The sequence below is a fragment of the Podarcis melisellensis genome, assembly GCF_964234715.1.
Source record: "Podarcis melisellensis genome assembly, chromosome: 8".
NCBI lineage: Eukaryota > Metazoa > Chordata > Lepidosauria > Squamata > Lacertidae > Podarcis > Podarcis melisellensis.
In genome coordinates this window covers 90,897,950-90,917,095 of record NC_138540.1, presented here as the reverse complement: position 1 = coordinate 90,917,095, position 19,146 = coordinate 90,897,950, and the positions used below count along the sequence as shown (strand labels likewise).

At 52.4% G+C, this 19,146-nt stretch overlaps 1 protein-coding gene across 1 annotated transcript in view; it reads left to right on the top strand.

Moving 5' to 3' along the window:
- SPTBN4 (spectrin beta, non-erythrocytic 4) overlaps positions 1-19,146 on the top strand; it is a 90,319-nt gene that overhangs the window by 24,228 nt on the left and 46,945 nt on the right. Inside the window, exons 13-18 of the mRNA XM_081921866.1 lie at positions 359-509; positions 3,058-3,931; positions 4,878-5,015; positions 6,990-7,370; positions 7,799-8,174; positions 13,584-13,786. Coding sequence (XP_081777992.1) covers positions 359-509; positions 3,058-3,931; positions 4,878-5,015; positions 6,990-7,370; positions 7,799-8,174; positions 13,584-13,786 — 2,123 coding nt within the window. The remainder of the gene's footprint in view (positions 1-358; positions 510-3,057; positions 3,932-4,877; positions 5,016-6,989; positions 7,371-7,798; positions 8,175-13,583; positions 13,787-19,146) is intronic.

Sequence of the window (19,146 nt, the reverse complement as noted above, 5' to 3'; positions counted from 1 at the left end):
ATCGCCTCCTGAAGGAGACTGGTCCCCCGACTGGGTCATGCCCAGCTGCCCGCCTGAGTGACCCAAGGGATGCTCTTGCCCTCCGCAGGGCAGCCTGGGCACATGCCAGGGCCAGTCTCTCTCATGCGTCCTGTTCTTTGGGGGCCTGGCCGGGCCTGTGCTTGCTGCCTTTCAGGGGGGTGGACTCGACAAGCCCTGGGAGCCCCTTCCAAGCCTGTGACGCTAAGCTCTGCTGCTGCCCTTCGCCCTGCGGCAGGAGAGGCTGGACCAAACATCCCCCTGCATGGCCACTCTAGGAAAAGGAGGAATGTTGTACTTGACTGCTACTTGTGCATCACATTCCCCCCCCTTCCGGCAGGCCCAGCTGTCATCCAAGGAGTGTGGGAAGCACCTGCGGGAGGTGGAGGACTTGCTGCAGAAGCATGCGCTGCTGGAGGCCGACGTCTCTGCCCAGAGCGAGCGCGTGCAGGCGCTCAACGTGGCCGCCCTCAAGTTCTCGGAGCTGACAGGTAAGCCGACTGGGCAGGGACTCCCTCCTGCTGCTGCTGCTGCTGCAGCGCCTTCCCGAGAAGAGGAGGACAGGAGAGATTGACAACACTGGTTTGCAGAAGGTCATAGTTCAGAGGCTGCAGAGGGGAGAAGCTGGGAAATATTGGGAGAGCAGCAGCAGGAGGAGGAAGCAGCAGCACCAGGGGAGAGACAGCTGACAGACTCCGTGTCTTCAGAAAGCATTCCTTTTTTAAAAATATCATTTTTATTAACAAACCAACCAAATCACATTAATTCCAAATTAGAAAGCCAAATTTTTAAATTTTTGTTGGGGGTACCCATGCTTCGAGCTCAGAAAGGGATCCAATCATCTCTCTTGCTGCTGCGCTGCTTTCATATTCACAGTTCTGCCCCAAAGAGCAGGTCGAAAGGAACCTGAAGCCTGGAGAGCGAGAGGGGTCGGTGCCCACCGACTCCTCTCTCTCTCCAGGCTTCCAAGGTAGCTGCCTGAACGCACCTTAAACGGCACCTTGTTTTAGAGCGGGAAAACAAGAGGGGGAAAATTCTCCCACTCTCTGCGCAGCGCCTCCTGCCGCTTCGCTGAAGGGGCGCTGTGCAGAGAGTGGAAGAAATTTTTTCCCTTGTTCTCCACCCTCTAAAACAAGGTGCGTCCTATTGTCCGGTGCGTCCTATGGTGAGAAAAATACGGTAGGTGCCGGCATTCTGCATGGACTGGTTGCATGGAAACATGGGCAAAGGGCTTGAGATATCTATTATTAGGTCCATAAATGACCATATAGCATATATTCAACACAAAAACCAGCAACAATTTGTTGATGACAAAGGACAGCTGGACATATCGAGGGCCCCATTGCCTTCAGGAGCTGAGGGCCGCATCAAACCTCAATCTGGCCCTGCCTGGTGTGCATTGAGAGTAGGAGAACAGAAGGTATTAGAGGTTCCTGTCCACACACTTTTGCTGTACAGATGCTGGTGGATAGGTAAAGACTCTCTTAAACTGTTTAGCAGAGTTTATCTTCTTTCTCTGGCAGAAGTGGTGAACAAAGACAAAGCTGTTGTCTTAAAGATGACTCGCAAACTCTGTGAAGTCAAGAGGTCAAGAGGTTTTATTCCCAGACCAGGTTCATGCATTACAGTAGCAAATATATTTTCAGTTGTTAAAATAAACAGCAATTAACAGTACACTATCAAACAAAAGTCTCATCTCCCACACATCGTAAATGACAGGAACAGTCATTCAGCAGAATTTACAGGCAATACTCTTCGGACAGACGTCTGCAAGAAAAAGCCCAGTGGTCTTCTTTTTATTAGCTGATGCTAATTAAGCTCAGAGTGCCACTCCCAAATTTAAGGGAAAACTCTGGAAAACTGCTAGAAACTTTCTACTCGTTTCTGGCAGAAAGCTCAGAGGCAGAAAGGACAGGTTAGCCGACAAAGGGATGATTTAGAAAAGGAGAGACGGGGGTGGGGGGGGACTTCATCTGGAGCAACGCCATTCTTTTAGGGAGGCTGCCTTCCTTTGTGTCTCTGTGAACGATGGAATAAATTACTTGGTAAGAACTCCTCTTGTTGATCTGCTTCCTGGCTGTCACCAGGGAGGGATCGGGTTCCCAGAAGCCGGACACCGGCCTGCTTTGGCCTGGTGGGGGCAGGAATGGAGTCTGGGGAGTCTCTGACCCAAGACGGGCTCCCTGACCCCTGGGCCAGGAGCACCTCAGGACCCACAGTAGCAGAGACGAGAGAGAGAGAGAGAGAGAGAGAGAGAGGGGGGGGGAGGAGTGTGCTTTCTTCTCCCCCTCGTCTTCCTCCTGATGCTTTGACTCTCTCTTTTTAAAAAAATACTTTTTCTTAAATTTTACAGTTTTATCAGTCACAATCAACATTATTTCAAAAACAAAATACAATTCCCCACCCCCAAGACTTCCCTCAACTTCCTTTTTCGGTTCTTAAATATTTGCTTCCCCTGCTTGTTTTAATTTACCTTAATATTACAACCTTTACCTTAATATTACAACCTTTAAATATTATATTCTTAATCTTTTTATAGCACACCTCTAACATTTTCCAGTTGTCACCTCTTAATTTCTATGTTATTAATTATAAGTGGTTAGTCAAACCCTGCTAGCGAGTCCATTTCTTCATAGTTTTTCTGTAAGTATAACATAAATGGTTCCCAGTCTTTTTTAAAGTCTCTGTTGTCCTTGTCTCTAAGTTGCCATATCCCATCAGTTCTTTTTGCCATTCTTCTTTAGTTGGAGTCTTGTTGTCTTTCCATTTCTGGGCTAGTAAAATCCTAGCTGCTGTTGTTGCACACAATAAATAACTTCTTCTTTTCTTTTGGCAAGTCTTGAGCTGTAACGCCTAACAAAAATGTTTCTGGCTTTTTAACAAATGTGGTCTTCAACATTTTTTTCATTTCATTCTAAATCATTTCCCCCAAACTTTTGATGATTTTGCAGTTCCACCACATATGAAAAAGTGCCTTCTTTTTCTTTGCGCTTCCAACACTCACCCGCCCCTTCCTGCTTTCCCCTCCTTCCCCTGCAGGCTACCAGCCCTGCGACCCGCAGGTCATCTGCAACCGGGTCAGCCACGTCCAGAGCTGCCTGGAGCAGCTGCAGGAGCTGGCCTCCAAGCGGCGCCAGGAGCTGGAGGCGTCCCGCCAGCTGTGGTCCTTCTTCCAGGAAATGGAGGAGGCGGAGGCCTGGGTGCGCGAGAAGGAGCGCATCCTGTCCTCCCCTTGTGGCTACGGCAAGGACCTCAACAGCGTGGCCAAGCTGCTCAGCAAGCACAGCATCCTCCTGGGTGAGCTGGGCGGGCGCCGCTCTCTGCTGCAGACGGCCATGCGCCGCGGAGAACAGGTCCTGCTCCGCAGGCAGGGCGCACCAGGCACCATCCAGGAGAAGACCCGCGAGGTGCGCCAGCACTGGAAGAAGCTGGAGGAGCTGGCGGCCGCCCACCTGCGGAAGCTGCAGGAGGCCCTCGCCTTCCACCAGTTCAGCGCTGACACCGAGGACCTGGTGGTGTGGCTGCAGGACGCCTACCGCTTGGTCTCCAGCGACGACTTTGGCCACGACGAGTACTCCACCCAGTCGCTGGTCAAGAAGCACAAGGGCGTGGCCGAGGAGATCGACCAGCACCGGGGGACCGTCCTGGCGCTGCGCACTCAGCTGGCCGCCCTGGCGCCCGAGTACCACGAGCTGGTGGACGTCCAGGTGCGCATCGTGGAGGTGGAGCAGCTGTACGGGGAGGTGGCCGAGGTGGCCGTCCTGCGCCGCCAGTGGCTCCAGGACGCCCTGGCCGTCTACCGCATGTTTGGCGAGGTCAACGCCTGCGAGGTCTGGATCGACGAGAAGGAGCAGTGGCTTAACCGCATGGAGGTGCCCCAGAAGCTGGAGGATGTGGAGGTGGTGCAGCACCGGTAAGAGCAGCGGAAGGGGGCGGATCCTGGTGCCACAGAGAAAAGCAGGCTGGGGCTCAGGGGGCAGCACCTGACTGGCGGGCAGAAAGACCCTGGTTCCGTCCTGTGGCATTGCCCCTGCTGCTGCCCTTCGGCCTGTGGGAATGGTCAGGGCAGGAGGCAGGAGAGGATAGATTGCTTATCAATATCCTACCTCACTTGTGCTAGCAAGTCCCTTTACTTAGCAGAGTTTCACATTCCCCTTTTAAACGCATGGTGGGTAGCTGGTTGCAGGCTTGTGGAAGCCTCTCACTATTAAGTTCCCAGCAAATTCCTTATATTCCTCTTAAAAGAATAAGCACGCCACAATCTTGTGTCAAGTATATAAAAGAAGTTTACTCACATCATCAGTTCCCAGTTGGATCCCTGAAGGCAGACTTAGTTACAAAGGATATACATGTGGATCTATCCCATATGGGGATAATTCCAGTGTCCTGTGTTGGCTGGAAGCCAACAGAGCATCTCTAGCTAAAAAGCTGCTCCAAGACAGAGGAAGTCAAAGAGGAAGGATGTCCCAGCCAGGGGGAAACAGGAAGCTTTCGACTGGCTGGATCAAACACCCCCTTGCATGTCCACTCTAGGAAAACAAGGAATGTTGTACTTGACTGCTACTTATGCATCACATCCCACAAGTGGATGGATATGAGGTCAGGCCCCTCGCAAACAGACTGGTCCCGAGTGGTTATGGGCTTCGTATCTCAATGGGTTTCTGATGGGATTCTGGAGGGAAGGAGAGCCAGAAAATGGCCCAATGGGATGGAGGAAGAGAGCTGGCCTCTGGGAAGGATGTCAGGCCACCTCCTGGGATAGAGTGGAAGGCCAGAGCTCCTGGGCTGGGGGCTGCCCGGCTGCCCTCTTTCTGCCCCCCTTTCTGCCCTGATGGGTCACCCTCTGTCTTCCTGCGCAGGTTCGAAAGCCTCGACCAAGAGATGAACAGCCTGATGGGCCGCATCCTGGACGTCAACCAGATAGTGCAGCAGCTGGTGGATGGGGGCCACCCCAGCTCCTCCGAGGTCCGCTCCTGCCAGGACCACCTGAACAGCAGGTACAAAGCATCCCTTGCGCTGAAGGGCGAGGGCAGCTCACTGGAGCATGCGCAGAGTGCTTTGCTCAGAGGGGGCTCAGCCAGCCACAGAGATCTGAGCGTAGGGCTTTCCTGACTGGGGGGGGCAGTGGGCTTTCTGTAGCCCAGATGTGGACTGGCAGTAAGCAGGGCACACTGGCCCCATTAAGTGAGGCGAACTGGCTTCCTTCGCCCGGCTGGACCCCTGAGATGGCGGAGTCTCCTCCCGCCCCCCCCCCCGCAAGCAGAGTGCAGAAGGGACGAGGGAGGCCTGTCCTCAGCGAGCCCCCCCCCACCTCTGCTCTCTTTAGAGGACTGTCCCCTGTCCCCTTTGCCACCTCCACCCTGGGGGCCTCGAAAGCAGCCACCTCTCATTTGGCTCATTGCTGCTTCTCGTTTGGCTGCAGCCCTGAGGGGCTCGTCGTCCTACGAGGATAATTGGATGTCCATCCACCCCCCACCCCACCCCCTTTGCTGCAGCAAAATGTCACAGCACCACTGTGCGCAAAAGGGCACATGGGACCTCTGAGGGAGCCATCCCTCTCTGCCCCCCTGCCTCTCCCCTCGCGAGGACCCTGTTGTGTGTGCTGCCTTTGCAAGCACCTCCCCAGGCCCCAATCCCCCTTCCTCTCTCCTTCCCCTTTCTCCTGAGTGGGGCTTAAATCAAAGACCCCCACAAAGCTGTGCACAGCCCCCCCCCCAGCCCACAGAGGCATTGACTTTTGTGGACTGAAAAAAGAGGGGAGAGAGAAAGAGAGAGAGAGAGAGAGAGAGAGAGAGAGGGAGAGAGAGGGAGAGAGAGAGAGGGAGAGCATTTTTGCCAGGCTCCCATGCTCTGGTCGCTTGGAGGCCATTCCAACTCGCCAAAACCTGGCAGCCTTTGCTGTCAGCTGCCCATCTTGATCTGCCAAGAGAAAGGACCCTGTGGCAGTGGCTGGGCGACCCGGAATGGACAATGAAAGAGGGGTGATGACCTCACTCCTCAAGTCTTTATCAAGAGGGCAGGCCAGAAGGGCATGTGCCACCCATTTGGACAAGGACATAAGCGTTTTTCGTGTGGAATCTGTTGGAATCGTCCCTACAGTCCAGCCGAGGGCAAGACATTCAATCTTGCGAGAGTAAAAGCACGTCTATATTTTAGGATTGCTCGGTTATGCAAACAGGGTGCCAGAGAGTCGAAATGGGAAGGTGGAAAATGGCCACACCATGGGCAGAATTTCCTGATTGTGGCCAAGCTGTTCTGACACTCAATATTATTTAGGCGCTTTTGCTTTACTAAAACTCAAAGTGAGTAGCTGTTGTGGAGATAAACCACAAGGGTGAGGTTTTTGATAGACAATTTTAGTCCAAGCGCTCTTGTGACCATCTTGCAGCACTAGGGATATTAGACCGGGGGATTTGAGTTTAGGCAAAGCCAAGAGTTAAGTGTCCTACGCCAGATCTGTAATTCTACTGAGGGAAGATTAGCCTCTAGGCGCAATGATGCGTTCGGGACACGGGGGGGGGGGCAGAGAGAATTTGCCTGAAGAACTTTGATAGGACAGCTTCCGTAGATCCAAGGGGCATCCCATGAAGGTGGATTTTGGAGGAATAGTTTATTCCAGGCTTCCTCAAACTCGGCCCACCAGGTGTTTTGAGACTACAATTCCCAGCATCCCTGACCGCTGGTACTGCTAGCTAGGGATCATGGGAGTTGTAGGCCAAAAACCTCTGGAGGGCTGAGGTTGGGGAAGCCTGGTTTATTCACACAGCGTAGAGTTAAACTGCGGATGGTTTGAAAAGAGGATTAATCCAATTAATGGAGGAGGAGAGGGCTTTGCTCCACCTCCAGCCGTTGGGGGCAGCCCTGCTTTCTGTGCTGGAAGCCCCGGGAGAGCTGCTTGCAGAGAGCCCCATGTTCGGCCCCTGTGGGTCCGATGGGCCCCTTTGGCCCCATCAGCAGGCTCTTCCTTCCAGGTGGAACCGGGTGGTGGAGCTGGTGGAGCACCGCAAAGACCACCTCAACTCCATCCTGAAGATCCAGAACTACCTTCTGGAGTGCAACGAGATCAAGTCGCAGATCCGGGAGAAGCGGCGAGCCGTCGAGTCCACGCAGTACAACAGCGGCGACCTGGGCAGCGTCCTCTCCCTGCAGCGCCGCCTCTCCACCATGGAGGCCGCCCTGGTGGTCCTCGAACCCAGGCTCATTGAGCTGCAGCAGGAGGGGGAGCTGCTGGCCAACACCCACCCGGGCCAAGCCATGGAGATCCTCCTGCAGTTTGAGGAGATCAGCGAGGAGTGGGAGGCCCTCAAGAGGACCCTGCAGGGCTGCGAGGACTCGCTCACGGTGGCCAGCAGGTCAGCCAGGCTCACAGCGGGGAGAAGGGAGGGTCTCCTGCCTAAGCGGGCAGAGGGGTTGGGACCCGGGAGGGGGGGAGTTTTCAGGAGCAGGGGGAACTGAGGCCTCTGGAGAACATCTCAACCTACCAGGACCCTGAGGTCATCTTCTGGGGCCCTTCTTCCTATACCTTCTCCTTGAGAGGTGCGGAGGGTGGCAACACAAGAACAGGGCCTTCTCTGCAGTGGCTCCCCATCTGTGGAATGTTCTCCCCAGGGAAGTTTGCCTGGTGCCTTCATTACACAACTTTAGGTTGGACCAAGCATTCCCTCGCACATCTTCTCTTGCATTACAAGGAATGTTGTCCTTGACTGCCTCTCACGGATCATGTTCCCCACCAGCCCAGGTGTCCCCTGACCTCCTCCTGCCCCTTCCCCTTTCCTTCCAGGCTGCAGCAGTTCATCCAGGACCTGGACAGCTTCCTGACCTGGCTAGTGAAGACGCAGGCGGCCGTGGCCTCGGAGGAGCTGCCGGGCAACCTGGCGGAGGCCGAGCGGCTGCTGAACCACCACGCCTCCCTCAAGGAGGAGATCAACCGCTACGAGGAGGACTACGCCAAGATCCAGGCCGTCAACGACGTGCTGGCGTTGGAGGAGGCTGACCTGCCCTACCTCTCCCTCCAGCAGTGGCTGCAGAAGCTGGACGTGGGCTGGAACAAGCTGCTGGACATGTGGGAGAACCGGCGGGAGGTCCTGGTCCAAGCCCACATCTTCTTCCTCTTCCTGCGGGATGCCAAGCAGGCCGAGATCTGCCTCTACAACCAGGTAAGGCTGGGCTCCCAAACACACCCGCCTGGGGCTTTGCAAACAACTACCTGACATTCAGAAGACATTTGAAGGCAGCCCTGTTTAGGGAAGTTTTTAATGTGTGACATTTTAGTGTATTTTTGGTCTCTGTGGAAGCCGCCCAGAGTGGCTTTGGAAACCCAGCCAGATGGGTGGGGTGCAAATAAATTATTATTATTATTGTTATTATTATTATTATTATTATTAATCGGAAGAAATGTTATTGCGTTTAGTTGCTGCATTTAAATCCCGCCTTTTTCTCCGGGAGCTCAAGCTGCTGTGCCCATGGCCAATGGATTGAGGTCCCCAATCTAGCTGCTGCATTCTGGATTAATTGCAGTTCCCAGGTCACCTTCAAAGGTAGCCCCATGTAGAGAGCATTGCAGTAGTCCAAGTGGGAGATAACCAGAGCATGCACCACTCTGGCCAGACAGTCTGCGAGCAGGGAGGGTCTCATCCTGCATACCAGATGGAGCTGGTAAATAGCTGCCCTGGACACAGACTTGACCTGTGCCTCCATGGACAGCTGTGAGTCGAAAATGACTCCCAGGCTGCGCACCTGGTCCTTCAGGGGCACAGTTACCCCATTCAGGACCAGGGAAGAGCTTGGCTGCTAGATGCCAGCAAACCTCCTAGTCCAGCATGCTGTTCTTTCAGGGGTCAAATACCACCAAGAACCTAGGAAGTGAGGTAGACTGCCTCTGGACCTGCAGGTTCCACGAGGGCCTAAGAAGAGCCTGGCTGCTGGATCAGGCCGGTGGCCCATCGGGTGCAACCTCCGCTGCTTGCAGGGGTTCTTCCCTCCTCCTGGGACAGAAGTCTGTTTAGGGAAGCTTTTAATACTGAATGAATTATTGTATTTTAATATTTTGCTGAAAGCCGCCCAGAGTGGGTGGGGTATAAATGAATTATTATTATTATTATTATTATTATTATTATTATTATTATTATTATTTTAATCTGCAGCCACAAGGGCTGTGCTCCTCCTGGCGTCGTACTCCTGTTGCTGATGGGAGTCCAAGACGTCCAGAGAGGACTAGGTTGGCCAAGCCTCTTCTGGGGCATTGGGAACGGACGACCGCGAACTAAAGCCCTCCTGAGTTGAAGCCACTGGAGAGGGATGATTCTGACTCAGCTTTTCTGAGCAGCAAAAGCTCCTTTGGCAGAGATTTAGCAGGCGGCTTTCGAGTCGGCTTTCAGGCCCAAGTAGCAAGATTTAGCTGGCTGCTTGGGACTTGCTGTGTGCAAGGAGGCCATTTATCAATCCGTTGCTAATTGCTGGTGGGTAATTGTTCGCCTTTTCATTCCCATTAATTAGGCGTTTGGGTCGGATGATGACCAGCAATTACAGTTAGTCGTACGTTCTTTGTACAGAGGCTGTTAACTGTCAAAGCACAGAGGAAATATTCTGGGTGTCACAAAGGGGGGAGTTCTCCAGAGGAGCCCCTTGGAGAGGAGTTTTGCAAGAACTTCGCTGCCCCCATTTTTCAGAGAGGTTTGCGCAGGAGAATGTCTGAGCTTGGAGATTTTCAAGCAGAGGTCGGATGGCCATCTGTCAGGGTTGCTTTAGCTGAGATTCCTGCATTGCAAGAGGGGGGTGGACTGGATGACCCCTGGGGTTCCTTCCAACTCGTAAGATTCTATGATTCTATGACCTTTGGTTACTAAAACAGAAGTCAGCTGGGTGGGCGCCTTAGCAGTCATCTAGGGCGGGATCTACACACAAGAAATAAAACGCTATAAATAAGCCATAAATTAAATAGTTATAGCAAAAGAAAAAAATACTCTATGGAAAATCACATAGAGCCCTAGGCTCAGTGGTTTAGCCCACAGCGCCACCTGCGTCCCTGTCTTGCTGTATGTAGGTTTTATCTTATTTGTTTTTTATCTTATATTTTGGAAATGTACATCCAGTTTTTTGTTTCCTTTCCAAGAGACTAGGGCCCTAAGCTAGAGCTTGTGGAGATTATACGTAACTCCGGCACTGGGGCGGCCCTTCTGGAGCCTCAGCCGCCCCCTCTCCTCCTGCCCCTCGCCCCTCCGGCCGTCTCTGGCTTTGCAAAGCGGAGCTAAACGGCGCATCCTTCCGCCCGGGCGCATCTCAAAGGCTCGTGGCTCCTGCATCCGCCTTGCTGGCCGCCCTCGCTCTCACGCACCATTGAGTCGGTCTGGCTGTCACTTTGCAGCTGGGGCTCAGCGGGAGCTGGCGCCAAAGGCCAGGAAGCCGCCCAGGGAGGCAGGCGGTCAGGGGGAAGCGGAGAGCACCGGGGGGGGGTCCCTCCGTTGTCTGGGGCTCAAGGGGCCCCTCCCCCATCTCCACCTTTAGCCCAGACACCTAACTATTAAAAATTTAGCCTCTTCCACCCCCAGCCCTCGAGGCCCAAAGGGGCTCTGCCAGGCCATTAGCTGCCACTGGTGCATTAACCAGCAGCATCCCAAGACCCCCTGGGGGGCCAGAAGGGGATTCAGGCGGCAAGAAAGAGATTCCGACTGAAGCTCCGGAAGAAATTTCTGGTGGTGAGAGCGGTGGATCTCCCTCTACTTCCTTGAAGGTTTTTAAGCAGAGGTTGGATGGCCATCTGCCAAGGATGTTTTAATAAATAATAATAATAATAATTTTTTATTTCTAGCCTGCGCTCCCTGGCCAGAGCCGGGCTCAGGCTAGCTAACACCAGTAAAATTACAATAAAAACATAATAGGGTGCTGCTCCAGAGAAGCGGACACGGAGCAATGGATCCAAACTACAAGAAAGAAGATTCCACCTAAACATTAGGAAGAACTTCCTGACAGTAAGAGCTGTTCGACAGTGGAATTTGCTGCCAAGGCGTGTGGTGGAGTCTCCTTCTTTGGAGGTCTTTAAGCAGAGGCATGACAACCATATGTCAGGAGTGCTCTGATGGTGTTTCCTGCTTGGCAGGGGGTTGGACTCGATGGCCCTGGTGGTCTCTTCCAACTCTATGATTCTATGAATTCATTTCATGTCACTTTTAATTTGTATTCTGCCTTTCTATATCACTTTACGCAAGGCAGCTGACAGCAAAACAGACAGCAAAGATCACACACCTATTTATCCGATCCGGTAATAGGAAGTATTTAAAATAAACAACTTATATCAAATAAAGCAATGTTCAATAATCCATTAGCATATAATAGCGAACAGTAAAATTAAATATCAGCAAATAATAATGAAGCAGTTTACAGTTAAAAGTTACAAGAACGACTAAACTATACTCAATAAAAAGAACTGCATAAAATATCACAAAACGTACAAAACCATGTAAAGGGATCAAACTGAGAAACAAGGACCCACAGCTGGTAAAATTGTTTTTAGGTGTGATTCCTGCATTGTAGCAGGTTGGACTAGATGGCTCTTGGAGGTCCCTTCCAACTCTCTGATTCTCGGTCTGCCATTTAGAATCCTTTATCTGCATGTCCAGGTCTTTCTCCCGTGTGTCTGAAGGCCTCACAGCAGACTAGCAGGACCCCAAGAGGCTTGCCCTGGGAGGGGGTCGAAATGGGAGTCTGGGCCCCTGCTCTCCTGCTGCCTTGCTTACAAGGGTTCCCACCCCAGGGGCTGAGGGCAGAAGTGGGGGGCAGCTGCTTTTCCCCTTGGGGTAAGCGGGTCGAGACGTGGGCGTCCGAGTGCCCCTTGCCTTCCTCACTGCCGCCCGCACAGGGCAAGGCAGCAGCTGTCGCTCGCCTCCCTCGGCACAGGTGGCCTCTGCATGCGCAGGAGAAGCGGGGAGGGGGCCAGGCTGCCAGGGGGCCCCTGGGATCGTGCCGGGTGGTGGGAGGAAGGAGGCAAAGAGGGTCACGGCCAGGGCAGGAGCTGGGGGGAGGGGACTCCTGGGTTCTCTTGCAGTGGGACTTTTCAGCTGAGAGAAAGGGCAAGTCAGAGGTGGCATGGCAGGAGTTCATGATGCACAGCCTAGAAAAGGGGGGAAGAGGGAACTCATGGATGTCCAAGGAAGGTGAACACTGGAAGGTCCAGGACAGATGAAAGGAAGGCCGCCTTCACACAGAGTTAAACTCTGGAACTCCCTCCCACAGGAGACAGCGAGGGCACGCCCCTGGGTGGCTTGAAAAGAGGGTGGGAGAAATTCCTGGAGGCGGAGGGGCATCTGAGGGCTCCTAGCCGGGATGGCTCTGCTCTGCTTCGGAGGCAGGAAAGTTTCCAAATCCCAGTTTCTGGAAACCACAGGAGAGGAGAGAGGCGGTTGAGCTGAAATCCTTCCAGGCTTCCCATAGTGGTCAGCCACTGGGAGATCTGGACTGGATGGGCTCCTATTGTGCTCTTCCATTCTTAGTTTGGCGTTGGAGCAGGAGGTTTCGGGACGCGATCCTTCCTAATTGCCCACAGCAGTGCCAGATTTACGTATCACCTAACAAGCTCTAGCTTAGGGCCCCACTCTCTTGTGGGCCCCCCAAAACAGTCAAAGAAATTGGCTCCTGGGATGTAAGTCATGGGCCCCGCCTGCTCGTCTGCCCCCTAAAATATCCCTGGTTGCAGCGCAACATGTGCAAAGGGCTTGAGATACCTATTCAGTCCATCAATTACCACATAGCATATGTTCCAACACCAGGGCTGTCTTAAGCATATGCAGCGCCGGGGTGCAAAGATCCGTCTGGCACCCCCCCCAAGTTGCCCATTCCCAGGTGTGCAGGAGGGTGGAGCCAGCCGGCCGCCTCAGTGTCTCGCTAGCTCAGTCGCCCCCAAACTCGCGGCTTGGAAGAGCCCACTGCAGCGCTCTGACCAATGGTCTGGCTCTTCCCCAGACTCAAATCTTGGGCCCCGGACTCTTGGCCTGGCGCCCCTGAGAGCCCGGTGCCCGGGTGCTCCACACCCCTAACCCTATGGGTAAGACGGTCCTGTTCAACACAAAAAACAGTGACTATTTGTTGTTGACATATAAAGGGCCCCATTACCTTCAGGAGCTGAGGGCCGCATCAAACCTCAATCCGGCCCTGGCCCACAGTCTGTTTTTGTCACAGGAGCCTCTCCTATTGCCTTTCCCCCTCTGCTCACAGCCTTGGGTCTGGGGGTCGGTGGGTGGCTATGGCAACTGAGAGGCCGTCTCCAGCAGCCGGAAGCCCCAGAGACCCTCCTGCTGCTCTCTCAACAGCTCCCCTGGATCTGAGCTCCTGCCCCCAAAAGACGGACTCTCCCGGCTCTCTGTTCCAAGCCTTTGCCTCCCAAGCAGCTTTCTCTTCTTTACCTGGCACGGCTTTCATCCTCGTTTCTGCAGAGAGAACTTCGAAGCCATTCGTGGGAAAGACAAAGCAATCAAATGTTGAGTACGGAAAAGTGAGCAGCGATGGTTTCGGACGTTTGGCCGAAATAGCAGTCGAGTCGGGGCCGATGGAAACTCTCCTCTCCTTTCTTTCAGGAGACCACCCTGGCGCACACCGAGCTGCCCACGACGGTGGAAGGGGTGGAGAAGGCCATCAAGAAACACAAGGACTTCATGACCACCATGGACCTCAACATGCAGAAGACCACCACGGCCCTCAAGGCGGGCGAGAGCCTCATTCGCCAGGGCAACATCTATGGCCAGAGGGTGAAGGAGAAGATGGACGCCCTCCGGGCAAAGTAAGGAACCGGGGGGGGCGGGGGGGGGGCTGAGAGCATTAGATATATGTGTAGTTTAAGATTAGAGTGACAAGTGCACAACTGCTGGTTGCTGGCCTTCATTATGGGTTCCTGCAGATCTCTTGGAGCACAAAATACGTCTGCCTGAAAGTGGCTGCAGGGGCAGAGTTAGTTAAACTGTGGAACTCACAGCTGCAGGAGGCGCCAAAAAGAGGGTGAGACAAATTCAGGGGGGAGAGGAGGATCCGTGGCTCCAAGCCAGGATGGCTCTGCTCTGCTGCCACCTCCAGAGGAAGCACTGCTTCTCTGGGGCTCAGATCCTGCGTGTGGGTTTTCACTAAAGGGGAAGAAAAGGGTGCTGGACTAGGTGGGAGCCCTTCCCCTGATCCAGCAGGCTCTTCTGGTGCGCTGAATTAACTTAAGAGGCAGAGAATAAGACTGGACTACACTGCAGGGTTTCTTGAAAGCAGTTTATTTGTTTATTTATATTTAATTTCTATACCCCCTATACCCAAAGGTCTCGGGGCGGTTCACATAAGATCAAATACATAAAATAAAAATAAAAACAACCCAATAACCCTCCTCCAAGAGCCAGCATTTTCAAAAGGATGTCGTCGTCGTCTTCTTTCTCTTCTCTTCTTTGGCAATTCTTCATAGCTGAGTTAGATTGTCTTCCATGAACACGGCCTTAACAGTGAGTCCGTAAGTGACTGTGAAGGCCAATTCTGGATCCACACGTCCTTCCACAGTGGGGACATTGGTTTCCGGGTGGGAGTTGATCATGGTGAGGATTTGCCAAGCGTGCCTTCCTCTTAGCACGTTTCTCCCTTGCGTCCTGAGTTCAAGTGTCTTCAAAGCCCAGGACACCTTTGGTAAAGGCTGCTCTCCAATTGGAGCGCTCGCAGGCCAGTGTTTACCAATTGTTGATGTTTATACTACATTTTTAAAGATTTGCCTTGAGAGAGTCTTTAAACTGCTTTTGTTGACTGCCAGCATTATGCTTTCCATTTTTAAGTTTGGAATAGAGTAGTTGCTTTGGAAGACGATCATCAGGCATCTGCACAACATGACCAGTCCAACGAAGTTGAAGAATCATTGCTTTGACACTGGTGATCTTTGCTTCTTCCAGTATACTAGGATTAGTTTGCCTGCCTTCCCAAGTGATGTGTAGAATTTTTCAGAGACACCATTGATGGAATCTTTTGAGGAGTTGTATAGGATGTAGATCAAGTCAGGCAAAGGCCTGGTTGAAAAGGAATGTTTTTATATAAAAAGGGGGGAAGGGGGTTGAAAAGGAATGTTTTTGTCTGGCACTTAACGGTGCATAATAAAGGCACCAGGCGAACTTCCCTGGGGAGAGCATTCCACAGATGGGGAGCCACTGCAGAGAAGGCCCTGTTCTCGTGTTGCCACCCTCCAGACCTCTCAAGGAGGAGGCACATGAAGGAGGGCCTCAGAAGATGATCTCAGTGTCCAGGGAGGTTCATATGGGAAGAGGCGGTCCTTGAGATGTTGTGTCCTGAGCTGGTTATCTCTGGGCCTCAGAACACACACTGGCCTAGCCCAGTCTGCCGGGGGGGAGGGGGGTCACAAGACCCTCTCTTTCTGCATTAGTCTCCCTATGCTCCCCAGTGAAGCAGCCTCAGGATAACCGCATTACAGGTTTGCCCCCATCAGCCACCTTCCTTCCCAGTGCTGACCTCGCATCTGTTGACCTCACCTCCCAATCTGCAGCATAGGTGTAAGTACCTACTGCAGCTTATTTCTCCCCTCCTGGCATAGAAAACATTTTGCAGGGCAAATCCTGCCCCCCCAAAAAAAACTTGAATCTGAAAGATCATCAGCTCCTATATTCAGTCCCAGATTCCTCCATTGCCTCGAATGAGCAGCTGCTGTCTCCATTGCCCTCAAACTACCTTCCCAGCCCCACCTGGAGATGCCAGGGGTTGAACCTTGGGTTGTTTGCATGCAAGGCAGGAGAGCTACAGCCCTTCCCTTAAAAATAAAGCCAAGATTCCAGTCCTCATGGTTCTGAATCAAGAGGTGGTTTCCAAAGGAGCACAGGAAGAAGCTGCCTTCTGCTGAGCCAGACCATTGATCCTTCAAGCTCTAGATTGTTAATGGCAGAACAGGGTCAGTTACCGACTGGGAACCCTTTAAATATGCAGAGTGAGCTCTGTTTGGCGAGTGAATCTTGGTTAGAGAGCAGACTTTGCCTGCTGCAATCAGGCAAAGAGAGGTAAGAAAATGATAAAAGTTGTTTATTGTAGGAAATGCATAACTTGGATGTGGGAATGTTCAGGGAGGCAGGAGAGGATATATTGTTTATTAATATCCTTCCTACTTGCGCTAGCAAGTTTCTTTACTTAGCAGAGTTTACATTCCCCTTTTTACATGCACACCAGATAGCTGGTTGCAGGCTCATGTGAGCCTCTCACTATTATACAATTCAGCCTGCCTGGCTCAGATTGAATTGTATATTCCTGGTAAGTTCCCTTGAATCCCTCTTAAAAGAATAAAAATGCCACAATCTTATTCAATGTCAATAAAAGATGTTTACTCACATCAGTTCACAGTTGGATTCCTGAAGGCAGACTTAGTTACAAGTACTCCTGAAGGGGAGTGAAAGGTGGGATATCAAATAATATAAAAAAAATAGGTACATGTGGATCTACCCCATATGGGGGAATAATCCCAGTACTTCTGCTAGCTGAGAGCTAGTAGAGCAGTCCTAGCTGGTCAAATGAAGAGGGAAGTTGAGAAGAAGAGAGAAGGGTGCTGTGTGCCTTGTCCTTTTGTTACCTGGACAGGTGAGGTCACGCCCACCTCTAGTCACATGCAAAGGAAGGATGCTCCAGCCAGGAGGAAACAGGAAGTTTTCGCCTGGCTGGACCCCCACATGTCTTCTCTGGCATTACAAGGAATGTTGTACTTGCCTGCTCTCAGTGGATTACATCCCACATTGGATAGGAAGGTTTCCGGTTCTCAGTCAAGGCAGCTCTCTCAGAGGAGAACTCCAGGATGAACTCTCATCTTGAGGTCTTAGAAAGAAGTAGGAGAAGAAGGCGGAAGTTGTGAAACCAGATGCAACCGGAGAATATCAGTCTGACATCAAAGAGACAGAAAACTCAGCCCAAGAGGTTAAGGGTACAGGGATAGTCTGGGGATTTGCAGTTCCCTAATGCAAGCTGGGTTGCACCCAGACTTCCAGCAGTTGCCTACACTGACTGGCAGCAGCTGTCTGTGGTTTCAGGCAGCACCATTCCCCAGGCCTGTTGTGCAGATGCTGCCAGGATCAGACCTGAGGTGCTCTATCACGGAGCTTCAAAATGAACTGGGCAAATCAGCCACAAAGGAGCCCTGACTGTTTGGAAATATCTATTTAGGTGTCCAAAGCGCTTGATTTTCTGGGGCATTATGCAAAAGCTGTGCCCCCCCCCCGCCTGTGTGTTTGTGTGTGTGAGTTCATAGCGAGGTCCAGACCCTTGGCGACATTCTAGATCCCATTTTTGTAAAAACTGCCTCTGGGCCCATTGTAGCCTTGCACCTGTATTTGAAAAGAAGGTGAAGCTCTGAGGTAATCTGGGCTGCTTACCGCATACACTTCTCATGGGGGGGGGCAGGGGGAAAATAGTATTATCTGCGGGGAGAGAGAGTCCACAAAATCTTCCATGAATCAGAACAAAGTCAAGCCCAATTTGCCTCATACAGCGGAGATCAGTCATGGAAATTTGTCTCGAGGTTTCAACATATTTGGCAGCCGGGGGGAGCAGAGAAGGGGCTTGGGATTTTGAAAACAACTGCCACTGCCATGTGGAGCCAATTAAGGCCCCCGCCTCCCCCTGATGCAGAAGCGGCCGCCTCTCTTTGAAGTCTCCCTTTCTGAAGGACCAGCTGCTAATTTCGCCTGACGTTTTAATTGGTGTCAAATCCTTAATATATTTATCTGCTCCAGATAGATAAACCAGCTCAGTGCTGTGTGTAATTGTTATTGGAGCTTAAATTGGGGTGGGGGTGGGGATGCCGAATATTGGAATTACATCTATATCTCAAATGCGATGCCTGATGCTCCACATTTTGGCTGGCATTTTTCCCTGGGATTTGGGGTGGGGGTGGGGAGGGTGAGTCAGTCCCTCTCCGAATGGAAGTCGCGCCAGTGAGCAGCTTGCCTGGGCCCAAACTCACAAGATCACCAACAGCTCGTTTCAGCTGCCACTCAGGAGAAGCAGAAAGGCGGAGCAAAGCTCACAAGCGGTCTGGATTCGAGGCGCCATAGGGGAGGCAGCCCTCGCTGAGCCTCCTGTGGGATCTGGTCCACGTGAAGGAAGGCTGTGATTTTTGCTGGTGGCTGGTGAGATCCTATGGACTGCATGTGCCAGAAAAGAGGGCCTCTTGTAAAAAAACACACTTAATCCATGTTATTTGTCTCCAATGCCGATAGTTGTGTTTGTTTTATAAAAACCCTCCTGTGGCTCCTTTATATACCGATTCATTTTGGCTTCCAAGAGCAAAGTGATAATTTTACAGGGATCCAGGCAGAGGGCCTTCTCGGTGGTGGCGCCCGCCCTGTGGAATGCCCTCCCATCAGATGTCAAGGAGATAAACAACTATCTGATATTTAGAAGACATCTGAAGGCAGCCCTGTTTAGGGAAGTTGTGATGTTTGACGTTTATTGCGCTTTTAATATTCTGTTGGGAGTTGCCCAGAGTGGCTGGGGAAACCCAGCCAGAGGGGCAGGGAATGAATGAATGAATGAATGAATATTATTTCTCCAGTTCTTAATTTTACTACATTTATACCTCACCTCTCCACCAAGGAGTTCCAGGCTCTCCCTCGCCGTCGGTTAGGCAGTGACTGGCCACCGAGGTCTCACCCAGGGAGCTTTCTGGCTGTGGGGATTTGAACCCTGTTCTCTCCCAGGCCCTGGTTTGACATTCTGACCGCTGCACCGCAGTGGCTCTTTGCAAACCGGCAGCTCCGTGGAAGAGCTTTGCAGAACCTGTGCAACTTGGCCAAGCCAGAGTGGCAGCCGGAGTGTGCCTGGAGCCTCGGCTCCTTTGCCAGCCAGCCAAGCAGTAGTCAGGAGGCCTCAAGTCCCCTGTCCAGCCTGGGCTGAACTGGGAGCACAAAGCAGGGCTGTCTTTTCATGGGAGTGTGATCTAAGGAGGTCCAAGCTGAACCTCCTTGGCTCTTTCCTCTCCATGTTGGGTCACCCATAACAAGAGGCCATGACGGCCACCAACCCGGCCATCCAGATGGAGCCTCCGTTTCCAGAGGCAGTGTACCTTGATCCCAAGATGCTGCTGTCCCTGGGCAGTCATTGACGAGAGTGAGAAGGAGGCTGAGGCTTGGGCGCGTG